Raw genomic sequence first — 17,164 nt, 5'->3', positions numbered from 1 at the left:
CTATGCAGCCTGTGCAAGTTCTCTAGCTGCTCCATCTTACTTGGATGTTTTACTTCTTTAAAGAAGAGTTCCAGTTAATGAAGGAATAATAGACTTAGGAAGACAGCATTTAAAAAATTTATTTAATATCACCAAATCTTATCACCATTAGAAGTAGAATAATCAAACATTATTGGCCCAGATTAGATGTAATAGAAAGTACATATAATTAGTCTTGCTTAAAACAATTGAACCTGAATTTAATTAATCCCTTAGAGCTACATGCCAGCTTCTGGGAAATATGAGGCCTGAGAACAAGTAAAGTGACACCATGAAGAACTATCTGCTAAATCCAGGAGTACAAATCACATTTTTCTTTAATAAATAAATAGCAATAAAAAGAAGGGAAACTATTATAGAATGGAGAGATTTCAGAAACATAACAAGTAAAGGGGGGATAAGTAATAGTACTCACGAGATTCTTAAGAAGATTCAATTCGATGAGCAATGTGAAGTGCTTTTTACAGTGCCTGGAAAATGGTAAATGGAAATGATTACTACCTCATGCCACCTCTCAGAGTCTCAGTCTCCTTTTGTTTGTAACACATTAGAGATGACAGCCTCCCCTATGTTAACAGTTAAGGAATTCAGCCACCGTAGGCCTCCATCCCTCTGACCTGGTCAAGAAGGTGGTCCTGTCATTATCTGCTGCAGTGTGCACATTCAACCGGTGGATGGCAGCTCAGGCCTGTTTATCTGGAGCCCTGGACCCATGAAGAGCTAGTCCTGTTTATGCTGTGAGAAGCTAGGTCCTGCCTGACCACCCATCAGACAGTATTTACCTTCTCTTCCTAGGTAGGAGGCATAAAGCTAAAGTTGAGAATTGGTGGAGCTTTTCAGATATAAAAAGGGCTAGCAGTTTGCTGAGAATTCCTCATCTGCTGGGCAGAGAGTTATTCTTCAAACCCCATTAGATCAGGGCTTGGGCACTGCTGGCCAGTTGTCCCCAAACTCTGTTTCTCATCCTGTGAGTCCCAGTGCCTACCGCCTCATCCTGAATCACTAGTGTGCCGGCACAACCTGGCTCAGCTTCTCTTCCCACCGGACTGAGGGTAATTAACACCTACATACCCATCCACACCTGGTGTAAGACGTCCTTGAGGGAAAGTTTGCAGAATGAGTAAATAAATGAATGCATTATTGATCTTCAGTTACATATCTCTTTTCATAAGTAGACAGTAAATTCCAGCACAAGGTGTACACATTTTCTTTTTGTCTAAGCCTAGGAGGGAGTTTGAGTAGTGACGAACAGTACAAGCCTACAACGAGGCTGCTCAGCTTCAACTCCCAGTTCCTCCATCTGCTTGCTGCATGCCCTTGGCAAGTGCCTGCTCCTCTGCCTGAAAAGTGGATACTAACAGAACCTCTCTTGTACTGTGGTACTAAATGAGCAAATGCATTCCAAGTACTTAGGAAACTGCTTGACACATCGTAGGCACCCAGTACATGTTAATTGCCATCTGAAGCTTTCCTTGCTCCAGCAAAGATTTAGGGCACTTACAAAAGTGCATTCAAGGAAGAAATGGAAAAGGCCTAGTGTGGTTGTCTGGTAGAGGGAATGGCTCTCAAGAAATAGCTCCTCCTCCTCCTTGTTCTGCTTGGTATTGCTGTAGCATTGTTGCTTGTTTAAAGATGTCTAAGATAAATCTCTACAAGCTCCATGAGTTGTCAGTGCTGATTTGTCTACTTTTGTCCAACCTTAGGCCCAGCAGTGGCCTCTGTAGTCATCTGTGTGGTGGTGGGAACAGCACATTTGGAACTGAAGAATCCTCTTCACAGTGGCCCAAGGAGCAGAAGGGCATCATCTGAGAGTCACTGTTCAACCTTGGGCTTGTTGTACAAGTCAGAGGGGTTCTTGTAGGGAGGTTGTCTGAACTCTAGGATGTGCAGGAACAGGACAGGGGATGATCAGGGTCTTACCTGGTCTCACCCATCTGTTTGGAGAAACGGGAAAGTGTGACAGGTGGCCACCAGGTGGCGCTACCAATGGGAAGAAATCAGTGGTGTGTTAAAGTATCTCACCTGCCCTGTACAGTAGAGTGGAAGAGCAGATAAACGCCTATCTGGAGAATATATAGTCTCATATAAATGCTTCCCAGCCATCTGGTAAGATTTTGGGTGGAAATGGAGACTAACCCAGGAGAATGTGCATGGTGTGTGTGCATGAATATTTAAGCAAACTGGAGGAAAAGTCAAGCTTATCTGACTGGCCTCTGCCCACCTGTTCAGTCCTAACTCTTAGGGTCCCTCTCTGGCTTCCCCATGAGATGTGCCCAGCCACCTGCAGGATATCTTGGTGCCTTAACTCTATTACACCTTCACCTGGAATGCTATTCTTCATTTATTTCTCTGAACAGTCAAGGGGTTGCCTTCCTCTAGAAACTCCTCCTGATTTATCCTCCCCGAGGCAGAATTGGTTTGTAGCTTCATGTCTCACAATCCCTACATGTGCTCCTTTTGCAAGTCTTTGCCACTTAATGGACTTAGATGTTTACCAATTAATGGGGGTTTCCTGGCTTGAAGTTGCTGGGAAGATCTTGGCTGGTTCTATCCGGTCCTGATCCAACATGCATGTAAGGGCTTTCCTGCCCACACCTTCCCCAGCCCTTTGGGGGCTCCAGGGCTCATCCTCTGCCTCAGGTTCTTGAGAATTGCCTTAGAATGCTGAAAGCTCATTCACACTGGGTAAGCACTGTGGACAGGGCTGCCTCCATAACTTGTGCACCCCGGAACAAAGTGAAAACATAGAACCTTGTTCAAAAATTAAGTATTTCAAGATGGCAACAGCAGAGCATTAAACCAAGAGTCAGCCCTTCTGAGTACAGGGTCCCATATGACTACACAGGTGGCATGCCCTTGAAGCCAGCTGTCAATTTGGAGTTGAGCAAAGTCTCAGGTGAGTCTTGTGCCTGTGGATGGGTGACCTGCTGGCCACTTGAAAGGTGGCTGTCCATCTCCGATGTCAACGTATGAAGCCTGTAACATCAGAGACTCCCTTACTCCTGAGTTTTAAGATGTAAGATCAATAGCCTAGAACTTGGAGTTACGTAGATCTGGACCGATTCTGATTTTACCACTTAATAGCACAAACCATCTCTAGGCCTTATAAAGCTCATCTGCAAAATGGAAGGTAATAATACCTACCAGGAATTTTGTTGTAGGTTCAAAGGAGATTAAATGTAGGAAGTACTGGGTCTGCAGCCCACACCTATCGTGTCTTCTGAGCCACACTGCTTGTCCTCAGAAGCATCTGATTAGAGAGAACAGGACAGACGTTGGGTCTAACAGTGGGGTGGCACTTGCTCAGTGAGGAGGATCACCACACTGGAGGAGGGTTAAGCCCCAGTGAGCTCCTCCTGAGTGCTCTGTGGTCTCTGGCAGCATCAGCTGAGTCAGGTGTGAACTGAAGGGGGGAACAAGGGAGACCTGGAGAAGCTCTCAGGTAACAACATTACCATGGGGAGATCCATTCATCATTTATCTAACAAACATGTATACAAGGTTCCTGTGCCAGGTACCAGGGATACGACGGTAAACAAAATAGGTGGGGTCCTGCGCCTGTGTTAGCTTTAATGCATGTGATTATTGTATCCTGCTCTCTTGGATGCATCCGTTGCTAGGCAATAAGCCACCAGTATTTACTAGGTGCCTACTGTGGTGTAAGATATGCAATTTCATTGGTGTAAAACTCCTTCAGCCCTCTTGGATGGAAATGAATGAAACCTGTTGCTTTCATTCCCAGCAGCTAACATCTGTGAGTCTTTGTAGGCAGGCTGTCCTCAGGCTGCCAAAACTCCTTCTGCCTGAGTGCATGGACAGCCAGAAGTTCCTGGGCAAAGACAGTCCCAGGGGCAACCCTTAACTGATGACAGTCAGGTTCAGAAGTGTCAAAAGCCCAGCTGCCTGCACCCAGGGGGACAACTCCCAGGTGTGACTTCATTGTTTCCACAACTCTCCTGCAGGACTCAGCCAAAATTATCCTCCTGGAACTTTGCTGGATTTCACACCCTCGATGGGCCCTCTTTCTTCTCCTGTCCTCCATCTCTATTTGTGTACCCGGGGTCCACTTCCTAATAACCTACTTTCAGACACATCCTCATCTCAGGATCTGTTTGTGGGGAACTACTTCACCCAAGATAGAAAGACAAGAAAAAAGGAGGTGGCAATTTTTCCTGGTCTTCATGTTACTACAGACAGTGAAGCAATGGGCCAGGAGTCAGTCACTGTGAACACTAAAGTACCACTTGGCGAATTATTTTTGCTACAAACTAGCATGTATTCAGAACTGTCCCTGTAACGTGTTCTCTCTCTCTTGCATTCTGAGATGCTTTATGAGTGGGAAAAAGAAGAGGCGTTCCCGTTTGCTGGGATTTGCAGATCACTGCCACCTGTGTTATTGCCAATCTAGGCATACCTATGAGAGTGGGTCCTACATCGAACATCAACCACTGTGGGTTTTGCAGTGTGAAAAAAGTGGAGACATGCTGGATTGGAGCCCCAGGAAATTTTGGCTTCTTGCCTCCTGGACTCAGTTCCCAGAAGTGGGGCTCGGAGGCCTGGGCTCTCCCCAGGTCCACATGAAAAACACACCTTCCTATCACCTAATCTTTTCTCACTGAATCTACCTCTTCCAGGAAATTATCTTGGATTCCTTCCTTTCTCCACTCAGCCCTCCCTGAGTTCTCCTGTGGCACTGAGGAACGTGGCACCGAGGAACGTGGGTTTTGTTGGAGCTACTTTCTTAGCACTCAGGTACTCCCCCTCTCTCCACCCCCAAGCCAGCTGGAAGCTCTGAGTTTTTAGCTCAAATCACAGGCTGACAGAGCACATTAGGAGCCTCAGCCATGGGCAGGACGTGGGGTCTGGGGCTGGTCTTGCTGTCACAACATCATGGCTATGGGCAGGTGATGAGCTGTGTCCCCCAGAGCTTGGTTCTCTCCACCACCAAAGCCATGTGAGTCTAGTGTGGACACCAGGGAAACTGTGCCCAGCTCACTGCCACATTAGCACCTTGCCCTGCTTGTTCCTCTGGCCCCTCTGCCTGGACTGACACCTCCAGGGTCTGGACTGAACTCTTGGGGGTTGATGGGAGTCTGCTCCAACCAGGCCTGTGTCACCCTGTCTGCACCATTACACTCTGCAGCGCTGGAGCCCTGGCTGCCTTGCCCTGCGTCTGCTGTAAAACTGGCAATGTCTCAACGCCCAGACTGAGCTCAAGCTAATGGAGCCTTTTAAGTCCACTGGCTGGGCCTCAGGCCACTTTTCTCAGATTTCTGAGTTCCAGCAAGCTTGGATGCCAAGGATTCTGGAATAGTGACACAGCACATGTCCTTGGTATCACAGGGTCTGTTTTTTGAATCTTGCTAGACTCCCTGATTGAGTGGGGATGCTTATAAGCAAAATGTCCTGTCTTACATCTTCAGGTTTTCTGAGGCTGCTTAGGCTGCTAGATTGTATACATGAAGCACTCATTAAATGGCTGCTAATTCCTCCTCCAGGCCTTGTCAGAGGCTGGTAATGGCATTCACTCACACAATCATCTGTTCTTTACCCTTCCATCCACTCAGTCATATAATAAATATCTGAAACTGAAGGAATGACTCCATGTCATAGGTTGTTAGCCTAAGAACTTAGATATTCATCAGACGGAATTTCAAACCTTCTACTGCATCTTGGCCCAGTTGGGCACACTTTCTAAGTCTGAGAGCCTGGGAGTGGGCATATTTTGAAAGCTCTAGATACAATGGCACTTCTGACGTCCTTTGGGACAGGATGGGCTTGCAGACTACAGGACAGATAGGAGAATGTTTCTGTTCTTCTCCTTAGATTTAAGGCTTTGTTGCTCCTGAAAAGTGATATTCATCTTTGCAAGGTGTGTGTGTGCATTTCCACATATGTTTTGGATTCTTGAAAGGACGAAGAATATATTAGCAAATCCTACCATCCATGAGACATTGGAAGGGGGTTGATCTGGGGGTGGGAACTGGGGCCCCCCCTGGGGTTATTCCAGACTGATTAATTCAGGCCTGAGACAGTAATTGCCAGATTGCCTGATGGGGGCAGGGGTGGGCCCTTGGGCATGGATGGAGTTTCCCGGGGTCTGGAAAGAGACTTTTAGCGTGAAGTTTGGAAGGAGAGCCTCCCACAGAGGTGACTATGAGAACTGGGAGCAAGGTCCAGGTGGGATGTGGCCAAGCGGGAAGCCCCTGTAAGGTGTTTAACCTCTTAGGCGCTTCTCTGGATATGGGAAAGAAACAGTCGTACTCACTTTTAACGTCTTTTTTCCTATGTTGTAATTTTCTCCACAGGCTCTGATGGATCAGGAAAGTCCTCATCACCCACATAACTTTGAGGGCAGGATTTTGGCGGGACCTGAGGACCTGGGGCCCACGGGGAAGGAGAGACCCTGGCTCTTACCTCTTCCTCCTTCCGGGCCCTTGCACAGCTGTAGCAGCTTTGCGAGAAGAGCTGCTGAGGGAGCCGGCAGCCCATTTAGAGGAGGCGTGGCCTCTATCCGGAAGGGCACAGGAGACAATACCCTCTTTCTCAAATACATCAGAGGGAGTGGGTTCTTCAGGCAAAGCAAAAGCTGACCTTAGGGTGACCCAAAGCTGAGAAGCTGTTTTGGGTACTGGGAAACACACAAGAAATTAGACAGCTTCTTTGGCCTGGAGGAGCTCACACCCAAGAATGATCCAGTCTTGAAAAGGGCGTGTGTGCATGGCAGATGCTTAGGGAGAGCGCCTTCCCAGAGGGGAATGAGCAGCAAGAGAGTGTTTATTTCAGCTGGGCTCGAGGCAGCAGCTTGTGCAAAGGCCCACATGGCTCAGAGTCTAGAAACACCTGCGGGCTGGTGCGTGACTCATGTAGCAGACTGCGGCTACGCAGGGAAGAGAAGCGGGGCCAGAGGACGGCTTGGTGCACCTTCACTATTGGCTAGAAATGAAAGGTGTCGTTGATTGAGGGTATCTGAAGTGCCAGGCTCAGTGGCTTATTCTGTACAGGATAGTGTAGTTGGCAGTGGCTCTCAAGCCTGATGGGGCATCAGAATCACCTGGGAAACCGTTAGAATTGCACATTATAAGACTGCACCCAGACCCACTGATTCAGAAATTCTGGGGGTCAACCCCAGCAATGTGTTTTAACAAGACTCCTGGGTGATCTGGATGCAGGCCAAAGTTTGAGAACCACTGGTGTAGTGGAAACAGTACTAGACTTTGGAAGGTTGGGTGTGCTGGTGAGGGAGGGAGGTGCGAGGGGGACAACTCACACTGGGTGAAAGTCTACTGTGTCTGAGTTACAGGCTATATTACTTGCATGTTCTTTTTTTTGAGACAGAGTTTTGATCTTGTTACCCAGGCTGGAGTGCAATGGCGCGATCTCGGCTCACCGCAACCTCCGCCTCCTGGGTTCAGGCAATTCTCCTGCCTCAGCCTCCCAAGTAGCTGGGACTACAGGTGTGCGCCACCATGTCCAGCTAATTTTTGTATTTTTAGTAGAGACGGGGTTTCACCACGTTGACCAGGATGGTCTTGATCTCTTGACCTCGTGATCCACCCGCCTTGGCCTCCCAAAGTGCTGGGATTACAGGCATGAGCCATCACGCCTGGCTACTTGCATGTTCTTTTAAGTGCTCTAAGCAGTAATGTTGGGATGGGATCTATATCACCCTACTCTCAATATAGATGGAGAATCGAAGGCTTAGCAGGGTTAAATGACTTGCCAAAGATCACACAGTACTAGAGCTGCATTCTGCACCCAATTTGGCTTGATTCCCAGAGTGAGATTGTCAGTGCCTGTTGGGACCACTGACCTACCAATGTGCAATGGTCTGGGCAGCAGGCCTGGAGAACCCATCGGGGGCTGGGTGGAAGGAAGGGCCCCAAAGCTTGCATCTCTTTCCCTGAGGACCTGGTGTGGCCAGCCCTGAGGCTGATGGGAGAAAGAGGATAAATTCTACTCTAATTCCTGTCCTCAAAGGACAATTATTTGAATTTTCATAAGGTTTGCCATTCACACCAGGGAGCCGGACTTAGCACATGTATGCTTTCAAGAGACCAGCTGTCGTCCCTGACTCCTAGGGCTGATAGGTGAAATGTGAGGTTAAGTGAGAAAAGCAGGGTGCAAAATGACCTGTGTGCTGTGATGATAACACCTTAGATAAAAAATAACACAACATTAAAACACACAGGGCAAGGAGAGAGGAAGCCTGAAGGAATTTTCTTCCTTTCTCTTTTCCTAAAGTGCATTATGTAGTTACAATTATTTGTATGATGAATATACAGTCATTTATTTGTAAAGGGCAACTGCTCAGATCCCTTGTGGAAGGCAGTGGTGTGGTGGATGACTCTGTGTGCCTAGCAGTGGAGCAAGGCTCTCTCTTCTGAGAGGGCTGGGTTCGTTGGCTCCTTCAGTCTGTCTTGAATGAGGGCAGCAGTGGGACGGGAGAGCCATGATGCACTAGTGATGTCAGAGGAGCTGTGAAATTTATCCTCTCAGGCAGTTACTAGGTCAAGCCTCAGGGTCTTAGAGACCCTCTGGAAATCCCTCTAAACAGAGCTGTGGCCTAGAGGGCTTAAGAGGGATCCTGGGGCCTAGGACCCAGCACTCTCCCAGGTTATCCTGATAGCAGCCAGCAGGGAAGCCCAAATACAGGATGGCTCAGGGCTGGGACCCGCAAGAGGAAGCCTCTATCTCCACACGAAGGCCACCAGACACCTTTAAACACAAAATAGTCTTTTATTTGTCAACGAAGGCTACACGGGATCACTTCTGGTTTTGTTTTTATGCTTTTTTTTCCTAGAAGGTATCTACATCTGCATTTATTTACAGCCTTGTTGGTATTTACACAGTCAAGATACAGTGTTAGAAACACAAAAGTGTTGAGAAAAAAACTTCTCAAAATTAGGTCCAGACTTCAGGAAAATGATTTCCACATGGTAAGGCCAGAGTCTCTAGTGTTGGTCGTCCAGAGGCAGCTTGGTACAGACTCCTTTTGCCGAAGCTGCAGGTTCAGAGGTCCTCAGAACAGGTGGATTTAGAAAAGTGGGATTCTGGTGTTGGGTGAATCCAGTGCTGCTGGGGCCCTGCCAGACACCTGCAGCTCAGCTCCTGCCAGGACAGCCGAGCTGCTCCAGGCTGAGTCCTCCCTTGGCAGTTCACCCTCAGAATAAATCACATTTTCTCGGGGACCAGGAGGTCGGCTGGTACCTTGCCTTTGGCATTCCAGAGGAGGTAAGAAACACAACATTGGCCCTCACCCGGGCCTCCCCCTGCTCTGATCCTCCACATTCATAATGAAACTTAAGAGTCACCACTGTCTGGGGCAGTCAAGTACACAAGGATGGTTTTTGCAAATGTAAAGGCTGGAGAGGATAAAGTTTCTATCACCTTAGCAACGAGTCTTTAAAATGAATTTGCTGTTTTTGGAAGGTTAAATGAAAGGGTCTTGAACTGCAGAGTTCTTTTTTAATTCCATTTCCTCCAATAAAATATAGACAAGTGTATAAATTAGCTGGAAATGATGTGCCTTAACAGAGGGGTTTCCGTCCTAACGAAGACCTCAAGGGAAAGGAGAGACTGGGTTCTTTCCGGGATTCCCTCAGGAGATGTGTCTCTGGGCCAGGACCGGCTCCTGGGCTTAGTGGCTGCCGTGAGGAGTGGAGAATAGTCTTGACTCTGAGCAGTGGATGCTCAAATCCCCAAGCCTGGGACCTGCTGAGAGCTCAAAAGCTCAGCATCACCACCCTCACCACGTGGCCACCACAAATACAAGGCTGCAAGTGGCAAAATGGTATTCTAAGATATCACATTGAAAGCCTCATCTTTCCATAATGGAAATCCCTGCTATCTATAAAGGTGATACTTTAAAGTCACAGCTGAGATTTGTTTTTCTTCTTTTTTTAAATTCTGATTCTGTGTCCTGTGTCTACAAAACACTGCCCAGTCTGCCTCTCCAGCCTCTTCTGCGCCCCCTCCTGGTTATCTGGATGCACACCTCCTGTCCATTCTCACCCTCGCTAAGTTTCTTAGGGATTGTTTCAAATTCTCTTTCCTTAAGTAGAAATCAGGCACTGGTGTGGTCCTTGGGTTAATTCTTAGCCAACAATTCTGAGAGATGAGGATCAGAGGCTGGCAGGGGAGTAACTGACTGACATGCCTTCCCCCTCCTCCAGTTGTCCTAGCTCTGCCCTCCAGCAATGTCTGTTTGGAATGGAGGGCAGGGAGTAAAAAGGAAATCTCATCCTACAAAAAAAAGTTGGGGAATCAGTAAAGTCCTATTTAAGGTGGTGGTATAGGGGCTGAGGATGCGGGACCAGTTGGCAGCTGTGTGGGGCAGGAGAGAAGGCAGGAACTGTTTGAAAATAAACCTTCACTAGGGTCAGAGGTCAGTGTCCTGTAGGATCATACAGCTGGGCAGGTAAGGGAGGTCTGGTCACTCTAATGAATGAACAGATTTGGCTGATTAGTGTCTGAAGGGCCTGTGTGCTCAGGATGGGAGTTGATGCTTACAGCCTGTTAGGTAGGCACAGGGAACCCTGGCTTAGGACTTCAAACCCTCCCTTTCCATGGGGTTGGAACTGCTGGTCTCAGCAGGAGGACAGATGAGTCACCTGCAGCCCAAATGGAAACCAACTCGAAAGTGCCAAGGCCAGAAGCACCGCCTTCAATACAACAGCACTAAGGTGAAAGTGAGCTGCATAACACTGCCTGTGCCACAGCTGAGATCCTTTCTCTAAAGCTTTGGGATCCTTCAACTTCTCTCCCCACAGAAACTGGGCTGCTATGGTGGTATGTAGCCCAGGAAAAATATAAGATTCTTTAAAGAAATAAACACTCAGACCAGGTACAGTGGCTCACACCTGTAACCCCAGCACTCTGGGAAACCAAGGTGGGTCACTTGAGGCTGGAAGTTTGAGATCAGCCTGGGCTACATAGTGAGACCCCATCTCCATGGGAAAAAGAAAAGAAATGAAAGACCCATTAATTTTCCAGTTCTGATCCATAAAAGTCCACCCTGTTCCTTTGGGGAGGGGGCTGTGGAGGAGGGACGGGGTGGGGGAGGCGTAGGGGGCTAGTTCCCGTGGACCACATGCTGTCTCTGACCTCTGAGCAGGTATCCCCAGCAGGTCTTCACTGATGTCGACCAGCCAGGATGGGACTGATCAACTGGGCAGGAGTGATTTGCCCAAGGGCCCTTGGTATGAAGAGTATATTCTGAGAGGCCTAAGTCCCTTCTGAAGAATAAGACTCATGTTCTTTAGGCCAAACTGTTTTCCATCTCATCCAAGAACGATCCTGCCAGATGGGAGCCCCCATCTCCAGCTTACGCCTCACACAGCAGGCCTGGGGAGCACTGTATCTGACTCAGTAGAGCTCTGGATCCAGGGGCAATGAGCAACCAGTGGACAGGCAGGCCAAGGCGCACTGCTGTGGCAGTGTGACTTTTTGGAAACAGGAAGAGCACTTAGCGAAACACATCCTCTAATCCCAGTGGGATGACATAAGGCGACATTTCCTCTCCAGAGAAGTTTTGGATGCCTCCCTCTGCCAGGCAGAACCCAGACTATATGCTGCTCTGATTCTCATGCAGTCAGAGACCTTCTTGGTTTCATTAACTTGTGTAATATTCTGAAGACTCTGTGAGTAAGGCTATAAAGGTGCCATGAGCTTATCAGTCCAACAAGGTTTCCACGGGGAATAGCTCAGACTCAGAATTCATTTTCCACACTTAATGTAAATGTAACCCATAAAAGTTCCATTTTCTAAGAAGCCTAGCTTAAAAGGAAGCATTTGGCTTCCCCTCCCTTCTCCCAGATCCTCCTGTGAGTGGTAATGACAATGGTAATTAGGTGGATGAACCAGGAATGGAATCCTTGAACAAGAGGCTCCCAGCTCTGGCTGTGACTCCCCCTGCCCTCACTGCTCCCCCAGCCTGCTGGCTGCTGCCTTGGCTTGGGGGTACTGTCCCTGCTTCTGAGAGGGCTCATGCCCCTCCCTGATGACAGAGGCAGAGGTCTTCACAGGAACCATGCCAGCCTGGCCTCCCAGATCCACGGGTATGCACCTTGGGAACTACCCTGCTCCTGGAGGGGTTGTATGACACGGGCAAGCCACACCACATCAGCTCTTTCCTCCTTTCTTCCTGTCACTAAAAAACACCCTGGCTGGGCTTCTCTGGAGGGAAAGCTGTTTCAGAACTTAAGAAATGTCCTGGAAGCCCATCCTGCCCCATTCTAGCTCTGCAATCAGCTTGTATATGAAGGCAGACGGGACTTCAGGAGCTGGTTAGAAGGATGCTTGACTCAAGCCTTCCTCTCTTTGGCTGTTTTTTTTCTTAAGCATTTTTCCAGAATCAAAGGCCACCAAGCACCTCACTCCACATTCCTACATCTCAGTGGTGGCAGCTGGGCAGTGGAGGGAAGATACTCGAAGTCATAGAGAGTGGGCTTCACCTCGGAAGGCAGGCTAGTACCCTTGCTACCACTGCTATCCCTTTGCCATGGGTGGCCTTCCCTTCCGTGGACATGTGCCCACACTGAGGGCTTGCTGTGCAGTACTGGTTCTCACATCTGGCTTTGGGAGAGAGGACGAGATGAACAGGAACGTCATGGAGGACCAACCAATCACAGGCATCCTGGGTGCTTTCCCTCCCGGGAGGATGGGGCGCTGAGCCCAGGACGTTATGTCATTGGTCTGGGGGAAAGAACCTGGGAGACACTTTCTCTATCCCAGCATGGTGGTGGCACCAACAACTACATGAGATTTGCAAAAGGGGTAGGGGGTTTCATTTCGCATCAAAATAGAAAGCTTGGACAGGAGTTTGGGGCAGCTTAAAAAGGTGCTGAACACCATGAAATTCCCTGGAGCAAGATGAAGCCAACTGTAGTCCTCTGGAGGCACAGAACACGGTGAGAAGAAACCCAGCACTCTCCTGCAGGAGCCCAGCGAGGCGCCTCAGTCCTCCCAGGCCTCCCGAACACGGTGAGGAGAAACCCGGCACTCTCCTGCAGGAGCCCAGCGAGGTGCCTCAGTCCTCCCAGGCCCTCTGGAAGGTGTGGTACTGGCCCATCACTCCCTTTATTCCTGCCTGACTCCAATTGAAGAAGAAAGGGTTGCACAAGAGACAAGTTAGCACAGACATTCATGTCCCACATCACACTGGGAACCTAGGGACAGACGAGGACACACCCCAGGAGATGCGTCTCAGAGAGGAGATACATACCCCAAACGACAAGGGAAAAATCCTCAGGGAAAAAGGGAACAAACAACAATCAAGTTTTCATTGTGATCACACTACAGAAAAAAATACCTCCTGTTCTTTGCAAAAAATGTGCGAAGGCCAAATTTGTGTTTCTCTTTTCTAAAAAAAAGGATGTTGCATGAGTTACAATGCAACCAGTATCTTTTTGTTTTCTGCACTTGTTAAAAAAATCATTTTTTTAAAGTACAACACAGTCAGGTATGTGGCCACAAAAGAGTAGCTGTCTTTGGCAAGAAGTCCAGGCCTTGGCCCTCTCTGTCACCTCCGGCCCATCTCGCTCTGTCTCATGAAGTGGATGTTGTTGGCGCTGTCCGACAGTTCTGGGTACTGCTCGACGGAGATCACGAAGAAGCCATCGTAGCCTTGCACCCGCCCTGTGCTCAGCACCTGCTGCTTCTCCCCCTCTGTCCAGGCCCGCAGGCCTTCCTCCCCTTCCCGCAGTCTCTGCTGCTCGCGGGCCCATGCCTGGCGCACGGCTCTCTGCCGGGCCAGCTCCAGGACCCGCGCCTTCTCCTCGTCCAACGTTGTCCCGTAGCGTGTGTTCAAGCACAGTGCCCCGTACTGGAGCTGGATGTCTGTGTAGCGTCTAGTCCTGCCATTGAGCATTGTGTTAATCTGGGACACAGTGACGTTGACCCCATTCTCCAGGGTTCGCTGCCCCCCACTGAGGCCCAGGATGGCCAAGTCACCTTCTGAAGGCCCTGGTTTCACGAAGTAATGAGTGTCCATCCCATTAATGGTGAAGTGCAGGTTCTCTAGGTAGTGGGCATTGTTCAAGATGGCAGCAACCCTTCGTCCATCCTCGTTGGCCACACTGATGATGTCTGTGGTCACTCGGCCATCCTTCAAGGCGAACTTGACCCCCTTGCCAAAGACTGAGCCGCTGGATGCAAACTGCTTGGCCTTTGGGGCCTGCTGGCAGCTGGTGATCGTGGAGCCATAGAGCTGGTCAAAGCGTTCTAAGGTAACGAAGGCCTTGAGCTGCTTCTGTACTTCACACTGTACCCCGAGGATGGACTGATGGGGGAGAGTGAGAGACAGAGTAAGACAAAAAGCCTGGAGAATCAGCTTAAATAATGAAGTCAAAACCACACATATTTATTAACCTGTGGCACATAGCTCTACTGCTGACCACCAGAACATCCAGGTGGTCACCAGAAAGTCAGAACATCTGCTGACCTTCATCCAACCATTCACCCACCCTCCTATTTAGAAACTGTTCATGGGGCACCTAATCCATGCCAGATCCTTTTCTGAGCACTGGAGACACAAAAATGAATCAGACATCATCCTTGCCCTTAAAGAACTCATCATTTAGTGGAGAAAGACAGACATGATAACAATAATCGCAGTCAAATGTGATCACTGGTGGCCTAAGAGAGGAACTAGTAATAGCCATAGCTAACATTTTTTGATGTTTGAGCCAAATAATTGCCACGGATGATCTCAGTGATCTTTACAATCACTTTATACAGTAGGTGCTGTTATTATTTCAATTTCATGTCTAAGGAAACTGAGGCTCAAAGATGTTGTCACTGGTTCACATACAACTAATGACAAGTCAACATGCAAACCCAGGTCTGTCCAATTCTAGAGATTCAGGTTCAAGGGCCGCTGGAGCAGGAAGGAGCAAACAAAGCTGAGAAGACTCTTGGCCTGAAGGTGGAGGAGGTGAGGATTGAGGACAGGCTTAGGCTTGAGTTGGGACCTGAAGGATGGGTGGGGGTGGTGGGGTGCTGTCCGATGGAGGAATGGCAAGAAATGCAATCTTGGCAAGAAGGTATAACATGGTGAGAGGCAGTGACTGGGTATCAACCCTCCCACCGTGCTTCACTGCTCTCCACTGCATTTACATCTCAGTTCCAAGGAGGGCCTCTGCCCCACTGTGCTTCCTTGGGGCTCCTGGGCTGCTCCTCCTCTTGGCTGCTTTGGGGGGACAGGTTGGGCACTGCCAGCTTGGTGTATTACTACCTGTCCCTCCTGTGGCTCAGGGAGCTTGGAGAAGCCACACTCGGGAAGGCTCCAGGGCCTAATCAGCAAGTTAGGGAAATGGCTTTAGCAACAGGCCCATCGGCTTCTCACTGAAATTAAGTCCTCTTTATAATTAATAGAACCCTGTCTGTGAACAATTATTTCCTAGAGTTTCACGAAAGCTAGAGTGCTCAACAACAAAGATCTCCGATGCTTGCCAAGGGCAGAAATCAATAATTCATTGACAGGCGAGGTTGGCAGACAGGCAGTCAGAGACTGGGGCTCTCTGGAGTGCAGAAAAGAGCCTGGTGGGGGAGGAAGAGCTGTACTGCAGTGCTCAGCCCTGGGAAGAGCAAATGCCAGGACATTTGGGTGGGGCCTGGGGGTGGTGGGAAGTGGAGAGGGCTGGGGCAGCAGAAAGATGATGGGCTCTGGGGCCAGGCCGACTTGGGTTCTCCATTGCATTCTGTTCCTTTTCAACCCTGGTCCCCTCATCTGTAAAATGGGGAAATGTCTGGGCTGTTTACTTCTTTCAGCCGTTTATTTATTTATTTATTTATTTAGCAAAAGTGTTCCATGCATCTATTGTGTGCTATCCTGTATGCTAGGTACTCAATGAAACCCAGTACTTATCCTCTTGGGGCTCATAATCCAGAAGAGAGACAAGAAAGAGGCATTCAAAAACAGTGTGGGAAGTGCCACCAGTGTACAGGGGAGCAGAATCCCATTCTCCAGGGTCTGTTAGGAGATAGCTGTGCTGAGGCCTAAAGGAATCAGTCTGGAGTAAGAAATAGGGATGTGAAGGCTGCTGACCACCAGCAGCACGCCATCTGGCAACCCTGCTTTCCTCCTTAGTCTGTCATCCCCTGGGCAAGCATCCCTTCAAGGCTTGGTCTCTGCCTGACTCATCCCTGGGTTCACTGGGCACAGCATGGGCTTGGCACAGAGTCGGCTTCTCATAGAGAATTCATGAATGGATTGGGGTAGTGGGGAGGGGAGAAATGAGCAAATGAATGCATGAAGTGAGCGGGTGGGATGAGACTGTTTTTAAAGACCTTTCCAGCTATATGATTCTGAGTCTTGGAAATTGGGTTATAAAAGCAAGACAAGAGAAAGTGAGTCTTTTTGAGTACCAACAGTACGCCAGGCACTGTACTCAGGTAGAGGATACAGACAAGCACATCTGGGTTTGAATCCCAGCTCTACCCCTTACTTGCTGTGTGGCACTGGGAAAGCCTCAGGCACCAATCTGTAAAATGAGAACAATATGGCTGTGGGATCTTTGTGAGTTACATAGAGTAACTCACATAAGGCCAGGTGCACTGAAGAGCTTGGAAAATGTCATATTTTGGCTTAGAATCATTTTCTCTCCCTGCGCTTTTGTTCTGGATAGTGACAAAGACTTATTATTTTTGTGGAACTCCAAACTCAGTGTAACACACAAAACTCCTTCTGCAGTGTAAGTATCTGTGTGTGGTCATGGCTGCATCCCCAGCAGCTTCCTCGTGGTGGGGTTACTAAGCAGTTGTTGAACAGTCTGCCAGGCGCTGTGGAGGCACCACACTGGTATCTCTCATTGGCCCACTTTTCTGAAAAGCTGAAGGGACCCCCTCTTGTAACGTCTGAGTGTCCTGAGGAGTGGCAGCCTTGCGCAGGAATTACCTTGCTGTTGTCCCACTCCTGGGTTTTCATCTGTGTGTGGATGAGCTCGTAGGAGGGTTCCATGGCATCCATGTCTGGTTTGGGATAACCAGGGATCACATTGTGCAGCTGGAATCCAAAGGTGAGCAGCCAGCTGTTAACATCTGGATGGGAGGGAAGCAGAAACATCTCCATGGATTAAGTGGACTTCAGATACCACCCATCCCCATCACACAGCCTAGAGTTAGG

At 48.9% G+C, this 17,164-nt stretch overlaps 1 protein-coding gene across 27 annotated transcripts in view; it reads right to left on the bottom strand.

Moving 5' to 3' along the window:
• Positions 1-8,758: 8,758 nt before the first annotated feature.
• The window catches only part of TENM4 (teneurin transmembrane protein 4), a 3,204,727-nt gene continuing 3,196,321 nt past the window's right edge, over positions 8,759-17,164 (bottom strand). For all 27 annotated transcript variants that reach the window (XM_078340117.1, XM_078340116.1, XM_078340121.1 and 24 more), the window contains 2 exons: positions 16,937-17,079; positions 8,759-14,320 (listed from right to left, as the gene is read on the bottom strand). In XM_078340117.1, the coding sequence (XP_078196243.1) occupies positions 13,562-14,320; positions 16,937-17,079 (902 nt within the window). In that variant the 3' untranslated portion in view covers positions 8,759-13,561. The remainder of the gene's footprint in view (positions 14,321-16,936; positions 17,080-17,164) is intronic.

Source organism: Callithrix jacchus, chromosome 10 (genome assembly GCF_049354715.1).
Source record: "Callithrix jacchus isolate 240 chromosome 10, calJac240_pri, whole genome shotgun sequence".
NCBI classification, from domain to species: domain Eukaryota; kingdom Metazoa; phylum Chordata; class Mammalia; order Primates; family Cebidae; genus Callithrix; species Callithrix jacchus.
The sequence above is the reverse complement of the archived record's forward strand: the minus strand, read 5'-3'. Positions and strand labels throughout refer to the sequence as shown.